Genomic DNA, 25,406 nt, shown 5'->3' on the forward strand with positions numbered 1-25,406 from the left:
TACAGTCTCATACCTGCACAATCCATATATATCTCTCATTCTGGTGTGATTCGTTCAGGGTGTTACATGTATATGTTAGAAGCTTAATATTTATATCCTAGGGCACATGACTGTATGCCTAAAATATCAAGTGAACATTCCAATGATATTGAGTTTATGTCCACCCCAAAGCTTCTCCTATCAATGTATTATTGTCTAAAATTACACCCAAACCAACATAGAAAAGGAGAAAGTTTGGCTAAACATAAACCCAATATCTATCTTTATACATAATCATTACAAAATTTACAACTAATAAAATTTAAAAAATAAATATTCTCTCTTAATTAAGAATATGGTATAATTTTCAACAAATGTTGATTCAGTTGGTAAGGAACGAACTCATATCCCAAAGGGACATGGGTTCAATTCTCATTGCTAATGTGAAGATCTTATTGGTTAGTAATCTATAAATACCTATGTAAGCACTTGTTGAACTTTGAGACCTGTCCTAACCCTTAATGAGCCCCCGAGATCCAACTTACCTAAATTTTCCTAGATAAAAAAAAGAATATGGTATAATTAGTTTTCTTTAATAAGGATTTACCTAAGAAGATATGGTAAATATTTATAAACATATAATCAACACTAGACATCAACGCAAATAGTCAAATTGTTTTGCTCACAGGTTATGCCAAACAAGAAATAATATTTTTATTTTTATCCATGGGAAAACTAATAATCGAAGATAGTATTAGGGGGATTATAATAACTCACACACTTTACTCAATCGAGTTAGAACCCTTAACAAACATTGATTAATATAAATATTCTTTTTGACTATTCACGTTGATGTCTAGTATTGATTGTGTTCTGAAGAGAGAAAAATGATGCTAATAGATTGATACACAAGGGAGTTAGGTGTTAATGGATTGATACACAAAGTTTTACCTATCAGAATACTAGTTTATGGGCTTCATAAGAACTAGGGGGTGTAACTTATTTATCTGGTGAAAAATATTCATTTTGAAACCAAAAAAGCTCATAATAATAACTCTATTGATAGTTAATACACTCTCGATATTTTATTACTAATCTATTTGAGAATAGTTCGAACACTCATGATAAAAATTAGTTTAGGTAAACTATATTTTTAGTCCTTGAACTTTTTACATTTTTGCTTTTGCTCCCCACACTTTTTCATTGACATTGACTTGTCCTCCAACAGTTTAGTCATTTCGTCTATTTTAAATGTTAAATAATGATGTGACACTAAATTTATTATTATATTATTATGATTCGATTTCTAGCAGTTAAAAACCACCAGAAATTATTTCACAAGGAAAAAAAACTCTTAGTCTTCCAACATCAAACCAAAAAACAAAACAAATCAAATATAGGAAAAGAAATAACAATTTCAAAATAGGGGCGGCTCAAGGACTTGAGAGGCCTAAAATAAATTTAAAAATAATGTCTTTTATTTACTCATAAAATATTTTATTAAAATTATCATTGTTTTATTTAAAAGAAAAGCTTTTGGATTTCTTTAGCTATTAACTATTAGATCTCTTTTTTCTAAACAAAGCTATGATATTGGTGAAGAATTGTTGCTCATTAATTATTACTTACGATACTAATAAAAATATTAATAGTTACTTATAATATTTTAATTCAAATTTATTTTTAAATAATTTTTTTTGAGGTATATTAGTACTAAAAAAAATTTTAGGGCCTTTTTTTTTGGGCCTAAAGCCCTTGCTTGGGCCTTAAGCCGACCCTATTTCAAAATAATCAATAAGCATCAAGGCTTCAACATGTATCCTTCTTTCTTTATTACCCTTAATCCTCCTCCTACTTTTTTGTCTCCACCCCAACAAAACCCATGACTACATCTCATCACCCTCCACATCACAACCCACACCACAACCCTAGCAACCACTATGGAACCCGATCCAACACCACCAACAACCCAAAATTCATCAAATCTGTTGATGTGAGATCTATGAGGCAACAACTCCGATGGAAGCAGAAGTATAAGCATAGGGATCATGTTCTTATTCTCCACCTCCCTCAAACAATCCTCTCCTTCTTCCTCAAACACCATGTGACACCACCAATTGCCTTCGTCATTGAGAGGAAAGGTGTTGTTGCTGCGAAGATAAGTGAGAGGGTAATTGAACCGCTGCAATAGACTTTGGTGTTTGTCGAAATCAAGGGTTTTTGGTGTGAAGAAAATGGGTTTTAGGGTTTTATGGGTGTTGTTGATCTTTAGCATTGTAGATCTCGAGTTTAGGGACGAAGATTAGTCTTCGCAATGTTTAAGGACCAAAATCATAAATGTTAAAATTTTTGAAAACTACAAACATGATTTACCCAATTAGTGTTCTTTTTTTTTTTTTGGTAAATTTAAATATGTCTTCAAGTTGCTAAGATGGGTGTATTGAAGATGTCTAATTTCATTCTCCTAATGATCAATGAAGATAATTGAGGAATATACTCGTCATTGAATTATAATTTAGATCTTGTTATGTTATTATTCTATGTACTTATATATACGCAAAAAAAATATTTAGTATATTGGAAATGATAATTTAAGAATAACCTTATTCATTACTTAAGATTATTAATGTTAAACAATTTTAAATAACTTTCTTAATCAACGTGAAGATAATTATTTTTGCTTATATAAGTTAATAAAAAGCATTGAATAATAAGATGCAATAAAATTAAAATAAAAATACAATTTTTTTTTTATCAAATCTTGTCATAACTAATCCAAAATAGTTATTCTAAAATAAGAAAAGTAATATTAAAACTTATTCTAAAAGAGATATTATGGAATATGAAAAATCTTATTTCGAAATAAGATATTCTTCCGGAATGATTGCTCCGGAACATGGGTACCCGGTGAAAGGGGTATTTTTGTCCGATTGAAAGTTCCGTACGCGGCAACTACGAGGATGGAGTAGGTTAACATCTCTGGGTTCTGAGAGAACTAGGTTAAGGTTTTACTGAGAAGAAGATGGAGCAGGAACACCCAAACCTTGAAAGCTTCTTATCATGGGCAGCACAGCTTGGAATATCAGACTCAACAACACGCACCAACCAACCTCAGCACTCTCTTTCCTCATGTTTGGGTTCTTCTCTATCTGTCTCTCATTTTCCTCACACTGGCGGGTACTCATTAATCCCTCTTACATTCCCTCTTAACATCATACATGTTCATCATAGTTAATGTAAAGTTTGCGTTGGATTTATCACACGAACAATTTTATTACACGGTGATTATTTCCCGCTTACTCTTGACGTGTTTTCTTGGGTAATTAATCAAAGCTGATGATAATAATGCAAAGCTTGATGCTTTTGACTTGTTTCTGTTAACGAGTTTTTGACCCATTTTCGTGTATTGTTTGGTGAATGCTGCAGGAGAGGTTTGGGTGCTGTGAGAGACCTTAGGAGGGGAGAGATTGTTCTCAGAGTTCCAAAATCTGCTTTAATGACAAGAGAGACTGTTATGGAAGATAAAAAGCTCTGTGATGCTGTCAATAGACACTCTTCTCTCTCCTCAGCTCAGGTTTCTTTCTTAACGGTGCTACTTAAGTGTGATTGTTCTATTGCTGGTTTTGTTTATTGTTGCTGTAATTTAATTTAATTTGTGACAATGTGCTAAAGCCGTTGGTTTTTATTATCTTTATTTTGTTATGAGACCAAACTAAATACCTTTTGTTAAAATTATTGTGTTCATGGTTGAACTTGGCTCTGAACACACCTAATTAGATATGGTTTCATCATTATTGTTTTATTATTGTTATGTATTCTTGCTTTTAATTGAATCTCTTATACTTACTTATGTGCTTGTGTATAATGCAGATATTGATTGTTTGCTTGTTGTATGAAATGGGTAAAGGAAAGACTTCAAGGTGGCATCCTTACCTCATGCATTTGCCACACACTTATGACGTACTAGCCATGTTTGGTGAATTTGAGAAGCATGCTCTGCAAGTTCAGTTTCTATTAGAAATTTTAGTTTATCTTGTTAGGTTAGATTATAGCATCTTTTCTAATGATATTTATTAGCATTTTGTTATTTCTTTGTTAAGAATTAAGAAATCATCTTTATGATGTGGTTCTTAGGTGGATGAGGCAATGTGGGTCACAGAAAAAGCCATGCTTAAAGCCAAATCAGAGTGGAAAGAAGCTCATTCTCTGATGCAAGATCTCATGTTTAAGCCTCAGTTTTTTACATTTAAGGCTTGGGTTTGGGCTGCTGCAACGGTTAGTTGTTTAGAAACCTAGCCTTGGAGAGGGGGGAAACCCGTGTGCATGCTTAAAGTAGTTTATTTATAAACATTCTAATTGGTTTTTCTACACAGACATGGACTGCAAACATCTTTAATTTTGGTTAATAATACCAACAAAACTTTCCCTTGCCTAAACCTTTACTTTACATCCATGAAATTGCAACAGACGTATTTTGACTAATCTATTTTAAGTGTGCTACTTAAATTATTTCAACAATAAGAAAAACCAACAAGTTGTATTGAACATGATTAATTTTTATTGATTGATACATCAGCTTCTGCCTTCATGTATTACATGGTATATTTATATTTATTTATAGTTGTCAGGGGTAAATCACCACTCACTCTATCATGTAGTCTCATTTAAATTTTCAAAATTCTAGATATCTTCCCGGACATTGCATATCCCGTGGGATGAAGCTGGGTGTTTATGCCCTGTGGGTGACTTGTTTAATTATGATGCACCTGGAATAGAACCATCTGGCATTGAGGATTTAGATCGTTTGCTATCTAACACTTCCATCCCTGATACTATCGTATTGAATGGAGACAAGAATATTATGGTAGATGCAGAACAGCTTGATTCACACTCTTGGAGATTAACAGATGGCGGGTTTGAGGAAGATGCTAATGCATATTGCTTTTATGCTCGGGAACATTACAAGAAAGGAGATCAGGTATTACACTATTTTTGGAAATTTTAAATGCATCTTTTTGCTTTCCACTTTTATTTTATATACCAAAGGTTTATTTTATTTTCTATTTTTTCCATTTTTTTTACTGAACTGTTCTTTCTATGGCCTATTAACTTTTTTGAATGAAACTGTTTGCATTAGTTTCTATATGTGAGTAAACATGAATTAAAATTTAATTTGACCAATTGTATCGTAGGCTCTTCCAGGTACATAGTAATAGAGTCTTGCATCTTTGTCTTGTTTGAATTGCTTGTCCTTGGCTCTAATTTATTCTGTAGACATACAATGTTATGTTTGTACCTATTTGGTTAGGATACTGCTTTGAACTTGAAGCTGTGGTGCTTGGTGGTATCTTTCCTTGGTGAAGAAAAGTTTGGGGCAAGTTAGGCTCCTTCACAAGATAGTAGCTCCCCATTTAGAAAGGAAAGAGTTAAAAGACATACTTATTTTTAGGATATGGAGCACTATATGTAACTGCTGTTAGGTTTACATATCCAATTAAGCATATAAATATGACTGATTTATTTTCCCGATAAATATGAATATAATTAATCATAAATCCTATGTCAAACTTCAATTCTAGAAACAAAGCATTAATCATTGCTTGTCTCCTGGATGTAGACCATCAAATTTTGCAGGGATTGATATTTTCTAATTTCTACTTCATAAATCCTACTTCCATTTGTATTTCCAATAGATAGGGGTCACAAGTACAATGCCTGTTTTCACTCTCTTCATCCCATTGTCTAGAAAATAGAGAACTACTAATTACCTTGTTTTCACCAGGTTCTATTATGCTATGGAACTTACACAAATTTGGAGCTTCTTGAACACTATGGGTTTCTCCTACAAGAAAATCCAAATGACAAAGTTTTTATCCCTTTGGAACCTGCTTTATATTCTTCCACTTCATGGTCTAAGGAATCACTCTACATCCATCACAATGGGAAGCCTTCCTTTGCACTACTAGCTGCATTGCGGCTGTGGGCAACCCCTCAAAGCAGGAGGAGGTCAGTTGGACATCTTGTGTATTCTGGTTCTCGAGTTTCTACAGACAATGAAATTTTCATCATGAAATGGCTGTCGAAAACTTGTGATGCTGTGTTAAGGAATCTGCCAACATCTCTTGAGGAAGACACTTTTCTCCTCAATGCAATGGACAATAGTCAAGATTTTTCAACTTTCATGGAGATCACAAAGTTAGTGTCTTCCAGAGATGAGACTTGTACCTTCTTAGAAACTCATAATATGAAGGATACTCATAGTTTTACGGATGTAATTTTATCTAGAAAAGCAAGAAGGTCCATGGACAGGTGGAAATTAGCTGTCCAATGGAGGCTCAAGTATAAGAAAGTCATTTTTGATTGCATCACTTATTGCAACAAAATACTGGATTCTTTATTAAAATAATGCTTTGATATACTGGTTACAGTGTAATTAAGGCTTTTTCTTTTCTGTTTTTTTCTCCTTTTCTTTCTTAAGATAATAGTTTCTTATTGATTGAAAGAAGGAAGAGAAAGGATATATATATTACCAGAAATGGCTTGAATAGGAAAGCTAGCCTCATGCAACAGGAAGTTGAAGCTTTTGCATATGTCTGATCTGCTTGCATCATATCAATGATTTTAATTAAGTGTAGATTATCAGAAAGCAATTTTTTCTATTGGTCTTCTGTTCGGAGTTCGGACATCCAATTTCTGATGGGAAAAGAGTTGCATGATGAAATCCTAAACAATGCATATTAGGTACAAAATATGAACCATGCTTGTTTTTAATTAATCATTATTTTTACACTATTGTCATGGATAATTGCGGTAATGACTGAGAATTTATGCCCCGATTTGCGAATCTATTTGATTTCATTGTATATATGTGTGCTTGAATTTTGAAGCAACTCTCCCCGTTTACTCACTTTTGACGTAATTTTATTTGAACTGGATTAAACCTGAAAGTTTTGCAGTTTTTGCGGTATAGAAAATCCAGCATATAAGCTGGATGGACATAATTCTAAACTCTTCTCAACATATTTTATGTGCAAGGCAGTTTCTCATACACCAAATAAATCTCAACAGCTGAATTAGTTTCTTGTATATCTTGAGAATCTAAATCTAAATTGGTTACAAAATACAACTTTTTCTCTATAAAATAGTGCTTATTGAGGATAATGATACGGTTTTTCATGGATAAGAGTCTTGTTTGCAGAGGGTCTCAATCCCAAAAAATTCAAAATACAATTGTCTAAATGCTTCTGCCAATGCTAAAATGAGCTAGAGCAACCCATCTTAGACCAGAGCACCTTGAATACCTTTCGAAATCTTGTTCTAGTGTAACTTTGTAAGGTATTATGGATATGGATTTGCAAGGGAGTCCAAGTAATTGGTTTTGGCTATGTCTAGCAATTTAGGTGTTAAATAATTTTTGTTGTTTTTGTCGCCTTAATATTCAATCCCACATTTTGCATGCAAATTTAATCCCACATTTTTTGTTACAATGAAATTCTTTAATTACTCATTAAATTCCATTTCATTCATCATATATTTTTAAAATTCTCAAATTTGTTAGCATAATTTCCACGGATCCATTTTCATATCCCTGAAAATGAAAACTCAAAGGGAACAACTGAACCGAACAAAAACATATTTCGCCTACAATTGAAAATTGTTAACCCCTCTAAATATCTCAAACCAGGGACTAGATTTTCTTTTCAAAAAAATTAAATAAGGTCAGTTTATTATATATTTTAAATTTTAAAGAGAGATAGACAAAATTTTGATATGATGTAATCATATAGTTATTCTCCTCAAAACCGGTCTGAACATATAATTTTTCAAAAATAAAAATTGAGATTTATATAAAAAATAACAAAACAACTTAATTATATAACAATTAAAAATTTTTTAAAAAAAACTCAACCAAAAAAAACCAAAACCAGTTGAATGCTTATTGTATAATCGAAATCAAATACTTGTGCTGTAGAGGAACTGATGTTACATGAAGAGATGGATCAGATTTATTTGGCTTGGTTTCTCGAAAGAGAAAAATCGCACAGTTTGTTCAGCGTCGATCACCTGGGGAAAAAATCATCACTTCCATCTCTACATCACCATGTACATTGCAATTCCGACACTTGATGATTAGACACATGATTTTAGCAACAAAAAAAAAAAGATCGGAACTTTAGCTCGAAATTTGAACACCCTCTGGTGAAAGAGGATCGGATTATTTATAACCTAAAATTGAAATAACATCTAATGGCATACAAATTCAAATGCAAGTTTCACAAACAAATAAGAGAAACCCATTAACCAAACTAAGCTAATTTGAGTAAGAGATTCCAAATAGAATTTTAAAACACAGGATGGGAGAAAGAATCCTATGAAAGTAGAGAAGGGGAGGCCGTTTATATATAAAAAGGAGGAAACCCTAATTTGAGGTTGGGAGAAGTTTCTAGTTCTAATTGTCCATAAAAAGGAAGGAAACGGGTTAATTATATGGGCCTTTTGCTGCAGTCCAATTGGGGATTCTATTTGCACTAGTTAGCGTGACCGGTCTGTTGCATTAATCCGGTTCAGTTTGAGGTTGAATTTGACCGGTTTGAGTTTTAAAATTTGATCCAATGCATTTTTTTTAGGATGTATTTGAGTAATACTTTTTATCACCTCAATCCAGTTTAGTGTTCTATACATATTTTTTTAAAAAAGTATATTTTTTTAATAATTGTGCATTAATAATAATAAAATCACTTAATAGATAATATTTGTGCAACATAATATTATATTGTAATGATATTACTTGTTTTAAAATATACTGTAAAATATACTTTAATTTAAATTTTATACATTTTCAGAAACAATTTAATTATACATAATATTAAGATTAATAGATATATTACATTAAAAGGTTAAATTGACCTAATCTTATCTGGTATATTTCGAGTCTTGATTGATGAAGTTCAAATTCAAATAAGGGAATCAATAAAAAAAAAAATCTAAGTTGAGTAGAGACAAAGATAAACTTGTCACAATCTATCTCATGTTTACCCCTAATTTTCCCCTCCATTTTTCTCTTTGTACTCCTTGTCCCCTTTTTGTAATTTTATTTTACAATAATACAAAACTAGTTTCTTGATCATATTTCTAGACCAACCCCACTAATTACCTTACGTAATGTATACAAAACCGCATTATCAGAAACTAGTTTCTATTGTGCAATGTAAAAGTTACATTATAGAAATTAGTTTTCATACAATCTTCAAGAAGCAAAAAAAGACAGAAGATCAAGATGGCTCCATATGGCTATGTAGAGAAGCAATGAGAGAGAGAAAATGATAATATCAAATATTAATTTTTGATAAGAAAAAAATTGATTGATATTTCAAATTTGAAATTTTATTTCAAAAATTGTATTTTATATTAAAATGAGGAGGGTTCATATGGTGGAGAGGAGTGTGAGAAGAGGAATGGTGAAGGTGAGAGAAAGAAGTTGGCCATGGATATGGGTGTGGAGCGGGGGAGGATGTAGGGAAGGGAGGAGGGTGAAGGTGAGAGGGCAGAAGGGTATTTTGGAAATAAAAAATTAAAAATTAGGAGTGTGAAGAGAAAAAAATGCAAAAAGAAAGTTCAATTTGACAGGCCCAATTGGCTGAATCCAAAATCCACTAATAATTGGGCTTGTCACCAACTCTTGAATTGTTCCACACTTCCACTAATGAGTTCAATTTGGCTTAAATAACCAAAATACAAGTGACAGAAATCAAACATTCCTCCCTAAATTGTTCATCAATGGTGCACACTTTGCCACGTAGGATGAACTTAAATAACCCTATATTTTCATTTGGGGTAGATTACACAAAGTTACACTCTCCAACATATTTTTTAAAATACATTCAATAAATTACAAAATTAAGAGGAGTTCATTAAATAAAACGTAACAGCTACCAAATTTTGTGATTTCTAAAAATTTAAACAAAGTGACTTAGGGTGAGTTTACTTAAACTTAAAAAAGAAATTAAAATAAATACTTTTATATTAGTGTTTTTTTTAAGAAGTAGATAAGATTTACTTTTTAAAATAAGTAAAAAAATTGTTATTTTTTTAAGTAGGAACAATTTAGAGAAACACACTACAAAATAAAAAAACTAATTATTATATTAAAATAATGCTTATTTTAACAAATAAACTTAAATAAACTGACCCTTAATAATATCTTTCAAATTGAAACTTTTAATTATATCAAATGACATGTGATCATGTAGTCTATCTCACTTAATGAGATAAGATTTATTGTAAAAAAATTAAATAATGTATGTGTTCAAAAACAATATTATGAGGTGATTTAGAAATACTACTTGTTTATGGTTAATATCAATCTCTACATTAGATGTATTTTGTGTTTTTCAATTTAAGAGAAAAAAATAATAATATGTGGATTAGTTTAGATTATGTGGCTCAAAATCACTTCTCATTTAGAAGAGTATTTTAAAAAACGTGTTCATAGTATTATATATGTCATCTAGAATAGGTGGACTCTCAAAAAAAAGAGAAAGCAAATGCAGTGAAGATGGCATCTTATCATATTCGTTTTCTGTTGATCATCATATGACACCCCAAGGCATAGAGAAGAAAAGAATGATTCCTATAATTACTTGATAGAAATAATATTCACACCTTCCTCCACTTTTTAATACAATGAAATCTCTTCTCAAAACTCAAAAATTCTTTTCCTTTCCCTCCCTAAGCAAATATTCCTTCTCCAACTCATGTGCTTACACCTAGCTATATCAAAGCCTGAAAGTTATTTCACATGACATACACATAAAAGCCATGCATATAAATTGAGACACATCTCATTTGACCACCAATCAAGACCCATCTGAATTTCAAAACCTTAATTAAGATTTTCTCATTTGCTTTGTACGTTTAAATGGCTTCTGCACCAGCCTTAAAACGCACAGATTCTGTTGTAGATAATATGCCGGATGCATTGAGGCAGAGCCGGTATCATATGAAGAGGTGCTTCGCTAAGTACCTTGGAAAGGGTAGGAGGATTATGAAACTTCATCATTTGATGGAAGAAATGGAACTAGTTATAGATGACAAAAGCGAAAGAAGTCAAGTTTTGGAGGGCATTCTTGGCTTCATACTTAGCTCCACACAGGTTCTTTGTTTTCACTCTTCACCTTATATATACACGACAATAAATAAATAATTAGGTGTTTTTTTAAGCAAAAGAACATGGGTCTAGGTGAATAAAAAGATTGACATCCCAACTATGTTGGCACCTCTATCTCTACAACATCAAACCAAGTCATCTCAAAATATACAGATTAGAAACAATAAATACAAAACACTTGGGAGGGTTAGATCATACCCAAGGCGAGAAGCTAGTGGTCACATCATTATCAACTATGAATTTTTAATTTTGATTATCTAAGTATGATTATTTGCGTTAGATATACCAGTGGTAGGAATATATTGTTGAAAAGTTATATCGCGTACCTCAATAGTCAATTTCTAGAATTATCTATTGGACAACTTTACTTAGCACTAAATTTAAGACGAAAGCTAACATGAATCAAAGTTTATAACCATATTGCTTATTCCTATTTTAACAGCATTGATAGAGGGAGTGTTGGTTTTAAGATGAGTGTTGTTTCATTATATATGTCCCAATTAGGATATTGGGTAAGGAAACTAAAGTAGAAATGTTTTTATTGGAAAATGAAAAATTACGTTTTTCGCGCTCTTCTGTTATTTCTATAATAAATATTTTTTTTTTTAGTTTCTTAAAAGTGTCTTAGAGGAACTGGTTAACAAGACCCATATATATAATATTGCCACATAATTAGCTTGTGGATTTTAATGTTGTGCACCTGAAACTTGCAGGAAGCTGTTGTTGATCCACCATATGTTGCCTTTGCAATAAGGCCTTATCCAGGAGTTTGGGAATTTGTAAAAGTGAGTTCTGAGGACCTTTCTGTTGAGGCTATTACCCCCACAGACTACCTCAAATTCAAGGAAAGGGTACACGATGAAAAATGGTACATCATTTATCTACATTTTTCTTGTATTGAAACCGGGCTTGGATTTTTCTCTAGTAACTGTCTAATCATCAACGTTCATCAATATCCTCCTTTTCTCCTCTCTATTTGCTTTTTTTTCTTAAACCAAATGATCATTAGTACCAATTTAGTACGAAAGCTATTTATAATCGACATGACATAATTTTCATCACATTTCATAATTTTCTTAAGCCTTTTATTTATTTGTTGACTCATATGTTTATCCAATTAAATGTAAATAAGACGAATTAGAATAATTTTTAACGAAATTTTTTCATACTGCACTTACACCTGGAAGATCTAGTGTAAGTTGAACACTTGGTGTAAAATGGACAAACAGTGTAGTGTTGCCTATTCCAATCAACAAGAAAAATTCACTTGAACTATGCTTCTGATGTATAACTTGGCTCTATATTGAAGGGCAACCGATGAGAACTCATTTGAAGCAGACTTTGGAGCATTTGATTTCCAAATTCCTCAGTTAACCCTCTCTTCTTCAATTGGAAATGGACTCCAATTTACTTCCAAATTCTTAACTTCAAAGTTAACTGGGAAATTGGAGAAAACACAGGCTATAGTGGACTACTTGTTAACACTGAATCATCAGGGAGAAGTAAGTGAAATAGCATGTGATTAAGTTCATAAATATTATACTAAAACACCAAAGTTATAACTTAATAATATTCATTTTCTATTTTGTCATCTACACTGGCAGAGTCTGATGATAAATGAAAGTCTGAACTCCTCTGTAAAGCTCCAGATGGCACTTGTAGTGGCTGATGCATTCCTCTCAGGACTTCCCAAAGACACTGCATATCAGAATTTTGAACTAAGGTAAAGAGTTTATTATTTTTCTATAAAAGAGGCCAAAGATGTTTGAGGTTTTAGCCCAATGGTAATACCAATTTCATTGACAGGTTTAAGGAGTGGGGGTTTGAGAGAGGATGGGGAGATACTGCAGGAAGAGTGAAGGAGACAATGAGAACTCTATCAGAAGTACTCCAAGCACCAGACCCAGTGAACTTGGAGAAATTTTTAAGCAGCTTACCAATAATATTCAATGTAGTCATCTTCTCTGTTCATGGTTATTTTGGGCAAGCAGATGTCCTTGGCTTGCCAGACACAGGTGGCCAGGTAAAATTCTTACCATTAGGAACAATTAGTTTGATTATAAGGATAGGTTTATAGAGAGTATTCACCTTGTAGCAAGGTCAATAAAGTCTTATGATAAAGCAATGATTGGAAATACACTCTTAAATACAATAAACTATTGAAAATTATGAAATTTTGAGTTCACTATGAGTTTCACTCATGATTTTGTAATTTTCATTAAATTTTAACCAATACTAGAAAGTGTATTAGAACAAGTGCTTAACTAGCACTCCTTTGTGATATCATGTCAAGTGCTATTTTTTTTAAAAGGGGGAAAAACTGTTGCAATTGAGAGATGGCTTAAAAGCAAAATGCTTTTTCATATCTTATACTCATTGAGAAAATTACAACAGGTAGTTTACATATTGGACCAAGTCAAGTCTTTGGAAGCAGAGTTGCTTCTGAGAATCAAGCAACAAGGGCTAAATGTGAAACCTCAAATTCTTGTGGTGAGTTTTATGCAAAAGGAATGAAGAATTATCTCTCTCTCTCTCTATATATATATACACTTATACTTACAAGAATCTTAATGTTGGGGAGATTCGAGGGGTACACCTGTGGACCACGAGCCACCACATAAGGAAACCTAACACCACACTCTAACCCTATTGATCTTGACAGGTAACAAGGCTCATTCCTGATGCTCGGGGAACCAAGTGCCACCAAGAGTTGGAACCAATCAGTGATACCAAGCACTCCCACATTCTACGTGTGCCTTTTCAGACAGATAAAGGAATCCTGCATCAATGGATTTCTCGCTTCGACATTTACCCCTATCTTGAGAGGTTTACTCAGGCATGTATACCTGATTCAATATTTTTTTACTGGTATCTATTTTCCCTCTTGTGAAGTTTCCTTCTTAGTTATGACCATACTTTGGTTCATATTGATAGGATGCAACAGCCAAGATTCTTGAGTTCATGGAAGGGAAACCAGATCTAGTTATTGGAAATTACACTGATGGAAATTTGGTAGCATCACTAATGGCTAGAAAACTTGGGATAACTCAGGTCACTATAAGTTTTAAGTTTTCCTTTCAACTGTTTTTGTGGCTGCAAGTATATGTGTGTTTTTGCTACGTGTACTAATTCCATATGGTAATTTAAAACCAGGGAACTATAGCACATGCTTTAGAGAAGACCAAGTATGAAGACTCAGATATCAAGTGGAAAGAGTTGGACCCCAAGTACCACTTCTCGTGTCAATTCATGGCGGATACAGTGGCAATGAATGCATCTGATTTCATCATAACCAGCACATACCAGGAAATTGCTGGAAGGTTTGCTCAAATAGCCTTACACACACGTTAATGAGAACAAAATAGTACCCTAAAATGAAATCTAAATTTTGAAAGTTGATGTTTGCAGCAAAGATAGACCTGGACAATATGAAAGCTATGCTGCATTTACCCTCCCAGGGCTGTGTAGGGTTGTTTCAGGGATAAACGTGTTTGATCCGAAGTTCAACATAGCCGCGCCAGGAGCTGACCAGTCTGTGTATTTCCCTTATACAGAGAAAGAAAAAAGGCTCTCTCAATTTCACCCTGCCATTGAGGACCTTCTCTTTAGTAAAGTGGACAACATTGAGCATATGTAAGTGACTTTGTTGCACTCTTGCATGGTAACATTCAGTTATGATATCCTACATTCTTTCTAAATCCTAATGAATGAATGACTTTCACTTCTGAAATTGTTATGTAAACAGTGGATATCTAGCTGATAGGAGGAAGCCAATCATCTTCTCAATGGCAAGGCTTGATGTTGTGAAGAACTTAACCGGGTTAGTTGAATGGTATGGCAAGAACAAGAGACTGAGAAATTTGGTGAACCTTGTCATAGTAGGAGGCTTCTTTGACCCTTCAAAATCAAAAGATAGGGAGGAAATGGCAGAAATAAAAAATATGCATGACTTAATTGATAAGTACCAACTCAAGGGTCAATTTAGATGGATTGCTGCTCAGACTAATAGGTATCGCAATGGAGAGCTCTACCGTTGCATCGCTGACACGAGGGGAGCCTTTGTTCAGCCTGCTTTGTATGAAGCATTTGGATTAACTGTCATTGAAGCAATGAACTGTGGCTTGCCCACTTTTGCTACCAATCAAGGAGGTCCAGCAGAAATTATTGTTGATGGGGTCTCCGGCTTCCACATTGACCCCCTCAATGGAGATGAATCAAGCAACAAAATTGCTGATTTCTTTGAAAAATGCAAAATGAATCAATCACAATGGAACGTGATTTCTGCGGCTGGATTGCAGCGCATAAATGAATGGTAACCAACTTATCATATCATATCATTTCCTTAGCTTCAAGCTAGTACAGTTATTATTTAACAAATATGTTACACCTTTGTGTAGCAGCATTCCCTTTTGTTATACATCAATGAGGAATTAAATTTCAAACGTGTTACATGTCTTTGTCTTATAGCTATACCTGGAAGATTTATGCAAACAAGATGGTAAACATGGGGAACATTTATACCTTTTGGAGACAAGTGAATAAGGAACAAAAGGAGGCAAAGCAGAGATACATTCAGATGTTCTATAATCTTATATTCAAGAATTTGGTATGTCAATATTTAGTTTTTTTAGACACATTCACCAATTATTGTGTTATGAGTTTCTGAAAAGGTAAACACTTTTGATATGTAAATGTCACAGGTTAAGACTGTACCTGTTCCTAGTGATGAACCTCAACAACCAGTGGGCAAGCAGCCGAGTCTCAAATCACGTAGCACGGGGTACGTCACTCAACCAATAAATCATTTTTCATCTTTATGAAGGGAACAAATTATTGAAGTTGATTGAATTGTTGGATATCTTCATTAGTCTTTTCCCCTTATGGGATTTGTATCTATGACATGCTTTTAAATTCGTCAAATTGTTACTTCATGATTTCTTTGTTAGCATGCACCTTTGTGCAGTTAAGAAAATGGTTTTCCATCTGATCCATATGCTAACATCTTTTTTCTTTTTCCTTCTTGGTTTGCTGCATCAGACGTTCACATTCCAGATTGCAAAGGTTAGGCTATTACATAGCACTTATTATTAGCTCATGATTATTAGTTGTGTACTAAAAAGTTACTTGATTCCTTTCAGGTTATTTGGAAATTAATGTCTCAACCATGAAGCAGGTCAATTAGTACGATGCATCTTGTCACTCTGGATATTGATATTTCTCTGATGTATACCCCTAATATTTTATTTTTTTTGTTATTATTAAACGGAGCAGTTCTGCTGTTGTGGAATAATAACAATTATTTTATGTGATCATTAAAATGCCCTATGTGAGGAAATTTAAAACGAACATGGAGCAATGTTTAATTTCACGTAGGAAGCTGAAAATTTATTCTTAAACATTAATAAAGATTTTATATGCTAACATCCTAAAACGAAACCCCGAGAGACTTAAAGATTTGCATTATGCCAATTTATCAAGGATATAAATTAGATGAAGAGGAGTGCTTCCAACATATCTCTTAATACATTCAATAAATTTTAACATAAAAGAATGTGTTTAAAAGAATATATTAATAATATGTTATTAGCTTTTTTCTTAGGTAAAAAATGTTATACAATCAATATAACAATAGATCAACCAAAAGTTGTTGACATAAAAGGTTCAGTTTTCTAAGGTTTTAGATTTAATTTTCGATTTGGATCAATCATGACTGGAGGAAACACTTTACCTCAACATGGGCCGACCAACTGGTAGAATACTTGTTATGATGACTTTACACATTTTTTTTTTTGGGAAAAAAATGTAAATTATTTTAAACCCAAAATGATACAATAATAAACGGGGCATACTCTGCAGTTAAAGAAAATCAAAAGTCTCCCTAATACAAGAAGACATATATCAAGATGCTAAAACAAATGCAACAAGTGCGCTTGTCTATACATAAGAAACTTAATCTTGCTAATAACCTCTATGACAGAAAATTGATAATCTTAAAAAATCAGCTTGTTCCTAGACAGCCAAATGCAGTAGACTGTAATTGCTATAGCCAGACAACGTAATTTTTCTTGAACACCTGATGTGGATCTGCCCCTAATTAAAGAGTCAGTAATGCGCTGTAAAGAAGTGAAACGCCTGCGGAAAGGAGCCAAATCACGAATGTGAGCCCAAACTTGGAGAGATTTCCTGCAAGAAAAGAAGAAATGAGCATTTGACTCAGGCTCATTTGAACATAAAGGGCAGAGGGAACCCTTGTTCAAAAAAGCAACTTTGTCAAGAGTAAGCAGCCGATTCCTTTTAGCAAGCCACAAAATGAAAGACATCTTAGGGGGGATTGCTAGGTTCCATATAACAGAACACCAACTAACAGTAGGCTTGACACCTCTAATGTATTCATAGACTTTGTCAACAAGTAATTGTTCATTGGTGCTCCAAGATTGAATCCTCTTTTTGACCTCTTCCATACTTAGCTCTTTAGAGATAATAAAGTCCCTTATTTGAATGATTTTCTTTATCAAAACTGAATCTGATGAAGAAGAATTGTAATTCCACACATCGCTCCCTCTGAAATAGTAATGGTGAACCCACCGAACCCATAGAGAATCTTTCTTACAATGAAAGTTCCACAGGATACGGGAAAGAAGCACAAGATTCCAGTCCTTGAGATTAAAAAGGCCTATTTAATGTGAATGTTTGAAGTCTCCCTTAATCAGATAGGTGCAAAGTATTCACATTTAAATGGGTCTCTCCTCTTCACAATTACATTTTCATAAGATACCATACCTTACTTAATAATCGATCAAGTACATTGATGACTTACAATCTCCTTAATCAAATAAAGAGAAGTATTCTCATTTAGTGGGTCTCCCTTTTGCTCAATTATATTTTTTTTTCATTCATAAATTTCAAAATTTTGTTTAAAGAAGTTAAGTTTAGTGTCACTTCAACTAACGACATGTTACAATATGTTTGGTTAACTTTTGATATCTTTTAATGAATTATTATTATTATTATTATTTTAAATATGAAAGATGAAATTATTTGAGAAATAATGTTAATTTGACATTTTAATGAGATATCTAAGTTATAATCATTTATGAAATTTTCTTAAAAAATGAATTACTATTATCATTATTATAATTTCTTTAAAAAAAATTAATTGGGATGTGATATCTTATTCATATTTTTTTTTTCCGTCCATGATCACAATTGAGGTTTGAACTTATGATTTTATATATACTACCCTGAATCTGCCACCACCAAGTGGACCTGATTCATTACAACTTTTTTTTATATAATTATTGATAATTAAAATCAAACCAGCACATAAATATTTTATAAAAAAATGTGACTTTTTTTCTTCGTAAAAACAACACGCGCGAATGGATGTCAATCGTTGAGAACGTGAAAAAAGGTTGCAGAATAACGTAAAAATAGCAATTTTCAAGGACCCACCATGTATGGTCTGTTATTTCCCACTATTCGTTCTCTCGTTCGAAACAAATGTTTCGTACTAAACAACACTACTCTTTGTCAATGGAAAATGCTTTTTGGTACGAACAAATTTTCGTAAAAACAACACGAATGAATGCCATTAGTTGAGAACGTGAAAAAAGGACGCAGAGTAAACGAACAAATAGCAATTTTCAAGTACTCACCAGTCACCATGTATAGTATGTTATTTCCCACTATTCGTGGTTTAATTCGTAACAAATATTTCGTACTAAACAACACTACTACTCTTTGTCAATTTTGGGGCTCATACTATTTATCTGGGATTCCATTGCTAACCGTATTCGCTTCATGCATTGCAATTAAACGAGCCTATCAGGATTAAACCATTTAGTGAAAGATGCATTGTAGAAATATCATCGCTTCATTCATATACAATTCGTTAATGAAATGAACTTAATTTTTTGCATGTTAAGGAGTTACATTATTGATTAATTGTATGATAATATACATTTTTTTCTTTAAAAACAGAATCGAGATCTGCACGAGCACGACACGGCAATTTATATATATCTAGTTTGAGTAATCTTTGAATAAAATTTTCAAGAGTGAGAAGTAATTATAAAAGTAAACATTCTATTTGTAATTATGATTGAATGCAATTTAGTCTTAACCAAAGAACAAGTGATACTATGAAGTAAATATAACAAGTATATGGATACATCGGCCTCCTACTTAACTGGGAGAGAAGCACAATTTGAGCGTTCCCAAGCTAATTCCTCAAGTTAGAGACAAAATTAAACAAATTAGGAGATCAAGGGTTAACTATCATATTCTGGTTAGCCCACATGGTACAAAGAGCCAAAGATATGGTGAGAAAAATGCCTATTTTCTTCAAGATCGCACTCAGTCCTTTCTCATCATGACTTTTGACACCAACAAACCAAACCTCATTATTTGACTCATTCCAAATTTCCACTTCTTCCTTCAAATAAACACAATGCATCAACACAAATGCAAAGATGAATACAATTGCACTTGCTATTGTCTTGGAAGGCTTTATAAGCTTCCCCATCACATAGGCCTTAACCTTATTCCTTAATAAAGACCCTTGGTTCTCCATTATCATTAGCATTGCCTCTGCATTCTCCACATAATGATTGTGTGCCATCACTGAATTGATGAGGTGAACTTGAACAGTTTGTGAAGGAACTATTTGGTGAAAGAATGTCTCCACTACTTGACGAGTCGAAACAAGCATTCCATGATTGACCTTTATTTCCTCAACGACCTCAAAGCTAGGAGAACTTGAATAATCGTCCATGTTACCATCTTCTATGAAGTTCTTGTTAGGGTCATCGTCATTGATGAAGCCCAATGAGAAATCGTTGATTTCAGTGTCATTGTGTTCCTTGTTGTTTTGTTGCTCAGATTCTGATATCATCCAGGAATTACTAGAAGATTAGAAGTTTGCATAAACCATTATCATTTACGGAAAAAATAAAAATAAGAATAAAGCAAAGCAACCATGCATAGGATTCTTAATATATACCTTGCACCTCATTTTCTTCCCTGTTTGTTTGGAAGCTTGAAATATCCTCTATTGGGACTATCTTTTGTTCTTGCATCTGTACGTCCAATTGGTCAGATTAACAATCATATAAAATTATTGATCATTAATAAATTATCAAATATTTTAAGGGATAAGGTATCAAATTATACATTCCGTAGATAGACACTTTCAGGTTAAAATATAACATTTTAGTAAAAAATATTAAAATTAATAATAATAATACTAATTAAGAGAGAAAAAGGATACATGATTTCAATCCCTCTAACAATACCGTTAAGATATATATATATATATATATATATATATATATATATATATATATATATATATATATATATAATTCTTTTTTTTTTTTGGCAATAGGCTTAAGCCAATTCATATAGTTTTCTAATTGAAATAAAATAATAAATGGGCTAATTAAATTCATGTAACAAAGAAACTTGAACAAATAAACATTGTACCTTTTCTAAATCTTCACTTGACATTCCAACCCATCTTAAATTCTCTACCATCCTCTCTTCCTTAAATTCTTCATCCACATCTCCGATCTCTATTGTCCTTGTGTTTATTGCATCTTCCCATGTCTTGTCAACATACCTCATTGAGCTCATTTCATTTGAATGATTGTAATTAGTGCCAACCATGAAGGTAAAATCATCTTCACGAGGAGCATAGTTATCATTGCCACCCCAATCTTGTGAGTAGCTAGATTGGTTTATTAATTCCTGAGAAACTTGAGCAACTGAAAGAATTTCCTGCAAGATATCTGTTTCAGTTCTGCAGCTTCCTTGCATGGAACCGGAGGCTTGTGCCATTTTCAGCTCTGAGACTCCAACTTGAGGGAAGTCATCCACCTCCAAAGGAGGCATAACAAACCTATGCTGCATCCTTGCACACTCTAGTGCTATATCCACCTTCAAGTTAAATCAAGTGTATGAGAAATTAAAGATAACATTTAATAAAATTATCTTAAATATTTTTGTGTCTAAAAAGTATATATATAGTATTTGTTTTTAAATTTATTATATTTTTCATTCTTGTAAAATTATTTTTTTTATTTTTATTCCTTATAAATTATGTTTGTTTTGTTTTCAATTCTTAAAGAATTATAAATAACACTCTAAACAGTAAAAAATATCATCTAAAACAACACAGGAATAAAAAATAAAACAAACATAATTTATAAGGAGTAAAAATAAAAAATAAAAAATAAAAAATTAAAAAAATTAAAAATATATTTAAGCATATAATTTTTTTTAGTTGTAATTCATATAAATTTTTCATTTGTGTTTAATCTTTAAATTTGGCAAACCTCCTCACTAGTAATTAATTATAAGTGTTATATATATAAAAGAAAACTAGTATGTAATTATAAGTACATATTTTGTAATATTTAGAAACCAAAAATAAATAATATATAAGATATTAACTTTAAGAGATAATATATTTTTATGAACTAAAAAACGTTTAAGTCGCATTTAAATTACAGATCTTTGTTTATATTCAAAATGTTTAATTTATACAAAAAATAAATAAATTAGGGTATATATGTACCTTGGATGGAGGGTACGCTATGGCTCCAAAATTGGAAAATGATGAAGAAGTTGGAAGACTAAATAATGGGTCTTGTGATGAGAAGTGTGACCATTTCTCAAGATCCCTTGTCATCCCACTATTGATTGTGAGAGAAGTCTGATCATTTCCCATGTTGCAGGGTGAGCAAATATCCATGGACATCAAATAGTTTGAGCTATCTAAATCTTCGTGCCTTCCTTCAGAGTATAGTTCAATGCTTGATGATTGATCGCTTGTAATCTTGTTCGCATTGGGAACATTAACATAGTGCCCCCCAACTTTTGGAGGAATCACTGCAGTCTTCTTGACCACACGGCAAAGAGCATATGCATCCTGAAAAATTACATTTTCCCAAATTCAAAAGAGAGCCATATCAACTTATAGAATTCAAAAATAGAAATATCTAGAAGTCTCTTATTAGCTAGTCGTATATACAACCAAGAAAAATATATATGCTTAGGGAATATTAGATACATCTATGGTGTAAAATTTGATCCAAAAGATTTTCTTTTAATCAAATAAGTAGATGTTAGTCGTTAATTATTAGTATTTTATTAATTGAAAAGTTAAACTTATAATCTTTTTCTTCTTTTTTTTCCACTACTAAATCAATCTTATAATATCAATTTAATCCAAAAGATACTCTACAAATAGTGTAGTTGACATAATTAACATTTTTTTGCCGTTTATAATATATATATATATATATATGAAGGATTTTGTTTTTGATTGTATGTGTACGGTTAATATAAAGGAGCTTCATTAATTAAATTTGTATCTATATACGTAAAAGAAATAAAATGAAATGAAAAAAATAACAAAAAAAAATGAAGAGGTGATGAATACCTGCAAGCCTGAATTGGTTTCGCATTCTCTCTCATCAAGACGATATTCATGCATAACCCAATTTGTACGAGAGCCATGGGGTGCTCTTCCTCGATAATAAACTAGGGTTTTCTTCATACCTACAGCTCGAGCCTGGGAATTTACTTTTCTATCCTTCCCTGTGGCCTTCCAGTATCCAGATTTAGTTGCACGGTTTGTTCTTGATCCATTTGGGTACTTCCTGTCTCGAGGGCTAAAGAAATACCACTCCAAATCCTTTCCCGGCAACAATGATTTCCCTGTCATTTATTAAAAAAAAGGTTAAATATTCAAAAATAACTTCAATATTTTCACAAGAACATGAAGTAAATTATCATACATATCCAAGCGAAAGCAGAAAAAATTGAATATTTTTAATATTGATTTTTTTTCTTCCATATTTCATAATTTTCACGTCAAAATTGGTAAGGTGATAAAGCAAATGGCAATGGGAGAATAAGAAACGCAAAGTATATTGCATGGGAGTCGTGTATAAATGTATTATGTCGCGTACAATGCAATCCTTTTCTTTATCATACGCTTTTTGACTTGGGAATCTACTATTGTCTCATTATTACTAATCTTGACGGTCACAATAGGAACCCTAAAAGGTGAAGGGACCATCCTCTTTAGAAGTCCTAAGTACAGTCCTTTCCACCATATATCACATTAGATATTTTATGATAAATTAAAGCAGGAAAATATACTTGACCAAGAAAGCAAGTATGTGTTTCATCATCACTGAATAAAGATCGGAAGCAAAATCGCGACCAAAGCGCGTGCCCACTTTTTAAAGATATAGTATTTTGAAGTTCTAATAAGCTGTACCAAATCATTAAGGAATAGTGATTTACAAATAAGCAAAAAAAAAAAAAAAAAAGAGATTTCTTATAGAAACTTCTCTTGATGATGTTAAAATTTGCTTGTCATCATGGGATTTCCATATCGTCAATGTTCAAGACTAAAGTCAACAAAATAAATTTTACATATAATATGGTGCTGGTGCCTGGTGTGTTAAGTAGAATAAGATCGAATTTTAAAATCAACTATAATATAGACGCAGCCATGCGACCTTTCGTAAATTTTCAACTAATGATTTCTCCAAGAAAAACGTTACTAGCCAGAAAAATAAAACAGTACTACAAGATACATATCCATGCACAACATATATAATAAAAATGTTACGTGTGTGAGTAAGCATCTAATTAGTTACCTGGCAAGTCCCACGGTTCACACTTATAGAGATCAACTTCAGGTATGATCTCCAACTCAATCTTTCGTCCATTAATCTTTCTTTTAAGGTAGTAAGCAACAAGTTCTTCGTCTGTAGGGTGGAATCTGAAACCGGGAGGCAAAACAGGTGCCATGTGTATATATTTATATACTTTGGGCCTCCTTCTTCCTCTTATGGTTATCTAAACAACCTGTAAATAGAGATAGTATATAGATATCAATGAGTATACAAAGCCTCAATTAATCCAAGTGATGATCACCAAACTATACCAATCAAATTAAACCCTAATCAAACCCTGTCATGCATAGATTAATCGTTCAAGAATAAGACCATATTAGCAAATTAAAACAAGCATATATACTTTTTTAAATACATACATACGTATATATATATATATATATATATATATATCCACTATACAATTATAATAGAGGGGAAGAAAGAGCAAAGACCTTAGGGAAGAAGAAGATCCAAAGTCAGAAAGTGGGAGAGACAAATTAACACAAGGACGAGATTAGAGGCAAAGAGGAGAAGGGGTGGAATGTGGGGCTTGCTTGGGGTTTTATTAAAGAGGACAAAAAGAGAAGAGAGAGAAGATTGGGAGAAAAGAAAAAAAAAGTTGGATGGGGGGTTGTGTCACCCCTTGATCTCCTTTTCTTTTTTAAGTACTTTTTATTTGTTTTTATGATCAAATGGATGGATTCCTGTTATCTTTGCTATCAAGCTTGAATTAATGCTTATTTACTAGTTAATTAATCCATGGGCAGCTATATAGATTAATTAATTAATATTACTATGTTATAATTCATTCTCTTCTCTTAATTCTGCACCCATTGATCCTATGCTTCTAGCTTGTTCTTTCTTGGATTCTGGGCCTATAGCTAGCTATATTATTCCAAAGAAGGATCTTACAATAACCGACATTAACGTAATCAAAACTCTTAACAAAACCAACTATGGCGGCTGTACATAACTGAACAAATGGCCCTTTCACATTTGTTACCAATCATTCTCTAAGCTTTATATATTTAATTGCTCATCATTTTTTTCGTTCATGTGGACGATTGGTTAGTATAATAACCTTGATTGATATGAAGGTTTCAAGCATGATTAGTTGTATACATTCGAATCATAATATGTTTTACTCTTATTATACAACCACAAGAAACACGTTCGATGTTGTTATACTTGTTTAAACGCGCTCATAATGACTTTATTATATATTAGTACAAAAAAGACATTTCGTATTTAGATATATATGGAAATTTTTTATATACATAATTCGATGTAACTTATTTTTTTAAATAATGTAACAGTTGTTTGAAGTTAAAATAAAATATTATAATAATTTATAATAAATGAGGGTTAAAATATTCAGAAAAAAGTAACATCAAATAAGAATTTTTTTTAATAGTTATAGATACACGACAATATTTTCGTATCCTCATCCTCGGCAACGTAAAAAATGATTGGCTGTATCTATCATTGATGATTCTTAAGGTCGGGACAGAAAAATAAAACTCAAAATGGGGAATTAATATTAGTAATATTTAAGGGATAATAAT

At 32.3% G+C, this 25,406-nt stretch overlaps 3 protein-coding genes and 1 non-coding gene across 5 annotated transcripts; 2 read left to right on the top strand and 2 right to left on the bottom strand.

Annotated features, from left to right (window-relative positions):
• The first annotated feature begins 2,897 nt into the window (after positions 1-2,897).
• Positions 2,898-6,621, top strand: LOC114385473 (protein SET DOMAIN GROUP 40). 2 transcript variants are annotated; one of them, XM_028345572.1, is made up of 6 exons: positions 2,898-3,156; positions 3,406-3,553; positions 3,850-3,939; positions 4,114-4,254; positions 4,664-4,957; positions 5,762-6,621. In XM_028345572.1, exons 1-6 carry the CDS (start codon positions 3,002-3,004, stop codon positions 6,383-6,385), a joined length of 1,452 nt encoding a protein of 483 aa, XP_028201373.1. In that variant the 5' UTR covers positions 2,898-3,001; the 3' UTR covers positions 6,386-6,621. The 2 variants fall into 2 exon arrangements, with proteins under 2 accessions (XP_028201373.1, XP_028201372.1); XM_028345571.1 differs by having other exon boundaries at positions 2,900-3,156; positions 3,850-3,981.
• Positions 6,622-7,974: 1,353 nt separating this feature from the next.
• On the bottom strand, positions 7,975-8,068 carry LOC114385552. Its single transcript, XR_003660921.1, has one exon. It is a non-coding gene; the product is annotated as a small nucleolar RNA Z103 (small nucleolar RNA).
• A 2,717-nt stretch (positions 8,069-10,785) lies between these two features.
• Positions 10,786-16,492, top strand: LOC114383518 (sucrose synthase 6-like). The gene is made up of 15 exons (XM_028343203.1): positions 10,786-11,131; positions 11,860-12,014; positions 12,456-12,648; positions 12,751-12,869; positions 12,953-13,169; positions 13,541-13,636; positions 13,809-13,982; positions 14,081-14,197; positions 14,300-14,466; positions 14,555-14,779; positions 14,892-15,458; positions 15,614-15,752; positions 15,847-15,926; positions 16,184-16,207; positions 16,285-16,492. Exons 1-15 carry the CDS (start codon positions 10,898-10,900, stop codon positions 16,298-16,300), a joined length of 2,523 nt encoding a protein of 840 aa, XP_028199004.1. The 5' UTR covers positions 10,786-10,897; the 3' UTR covers positions 16,301-16,492.
• A 2,772-nt stretch (positions 16,493-19,264) lies between these two features.
• LOC114384342 (NAC domain-containing protein 86-like) lies at positions 19,265-24,474 on the bottom strand. Its single transcript, XM_028344002.1, has 7 exons — positions 24,294-24,474; positions 23,821-24,031; positions 22,590-22,867; positions 21,723-22,076; positions 20,630-21,082; positions 20,148-20,223; positions 19,265-20,029 (listed from the first exon to the last, which is right to left on the bottom strand). Exons 2-7 carry the CDS (start codon positions 23,972-23,974, stop codon positions 19,410-19,412), a joined length of 1,935 nt encoding a protein of 644 aa, XP_028199803.1. The 5' UTR covers positions 23,975-24,031; positions 24,294-24,474; the 3' UTR covers positions 19,265-19,409.
• Positions 24,475-25,406: the final 932 nt, after the last annotated feature.

This window comes from Glycine soja, chromosome 14 (assembly GCF_004193775.1).
Source record: "Glycine soja cultivar W05 chromosome 14, ASM419377v2, whole genome shotgun sequence".
NCBI lineage: Eukaryota > Viridiplantae > Streptophyta > Magnoliopsida > Fabales > Fabaceae > Glycine > Glycine soja.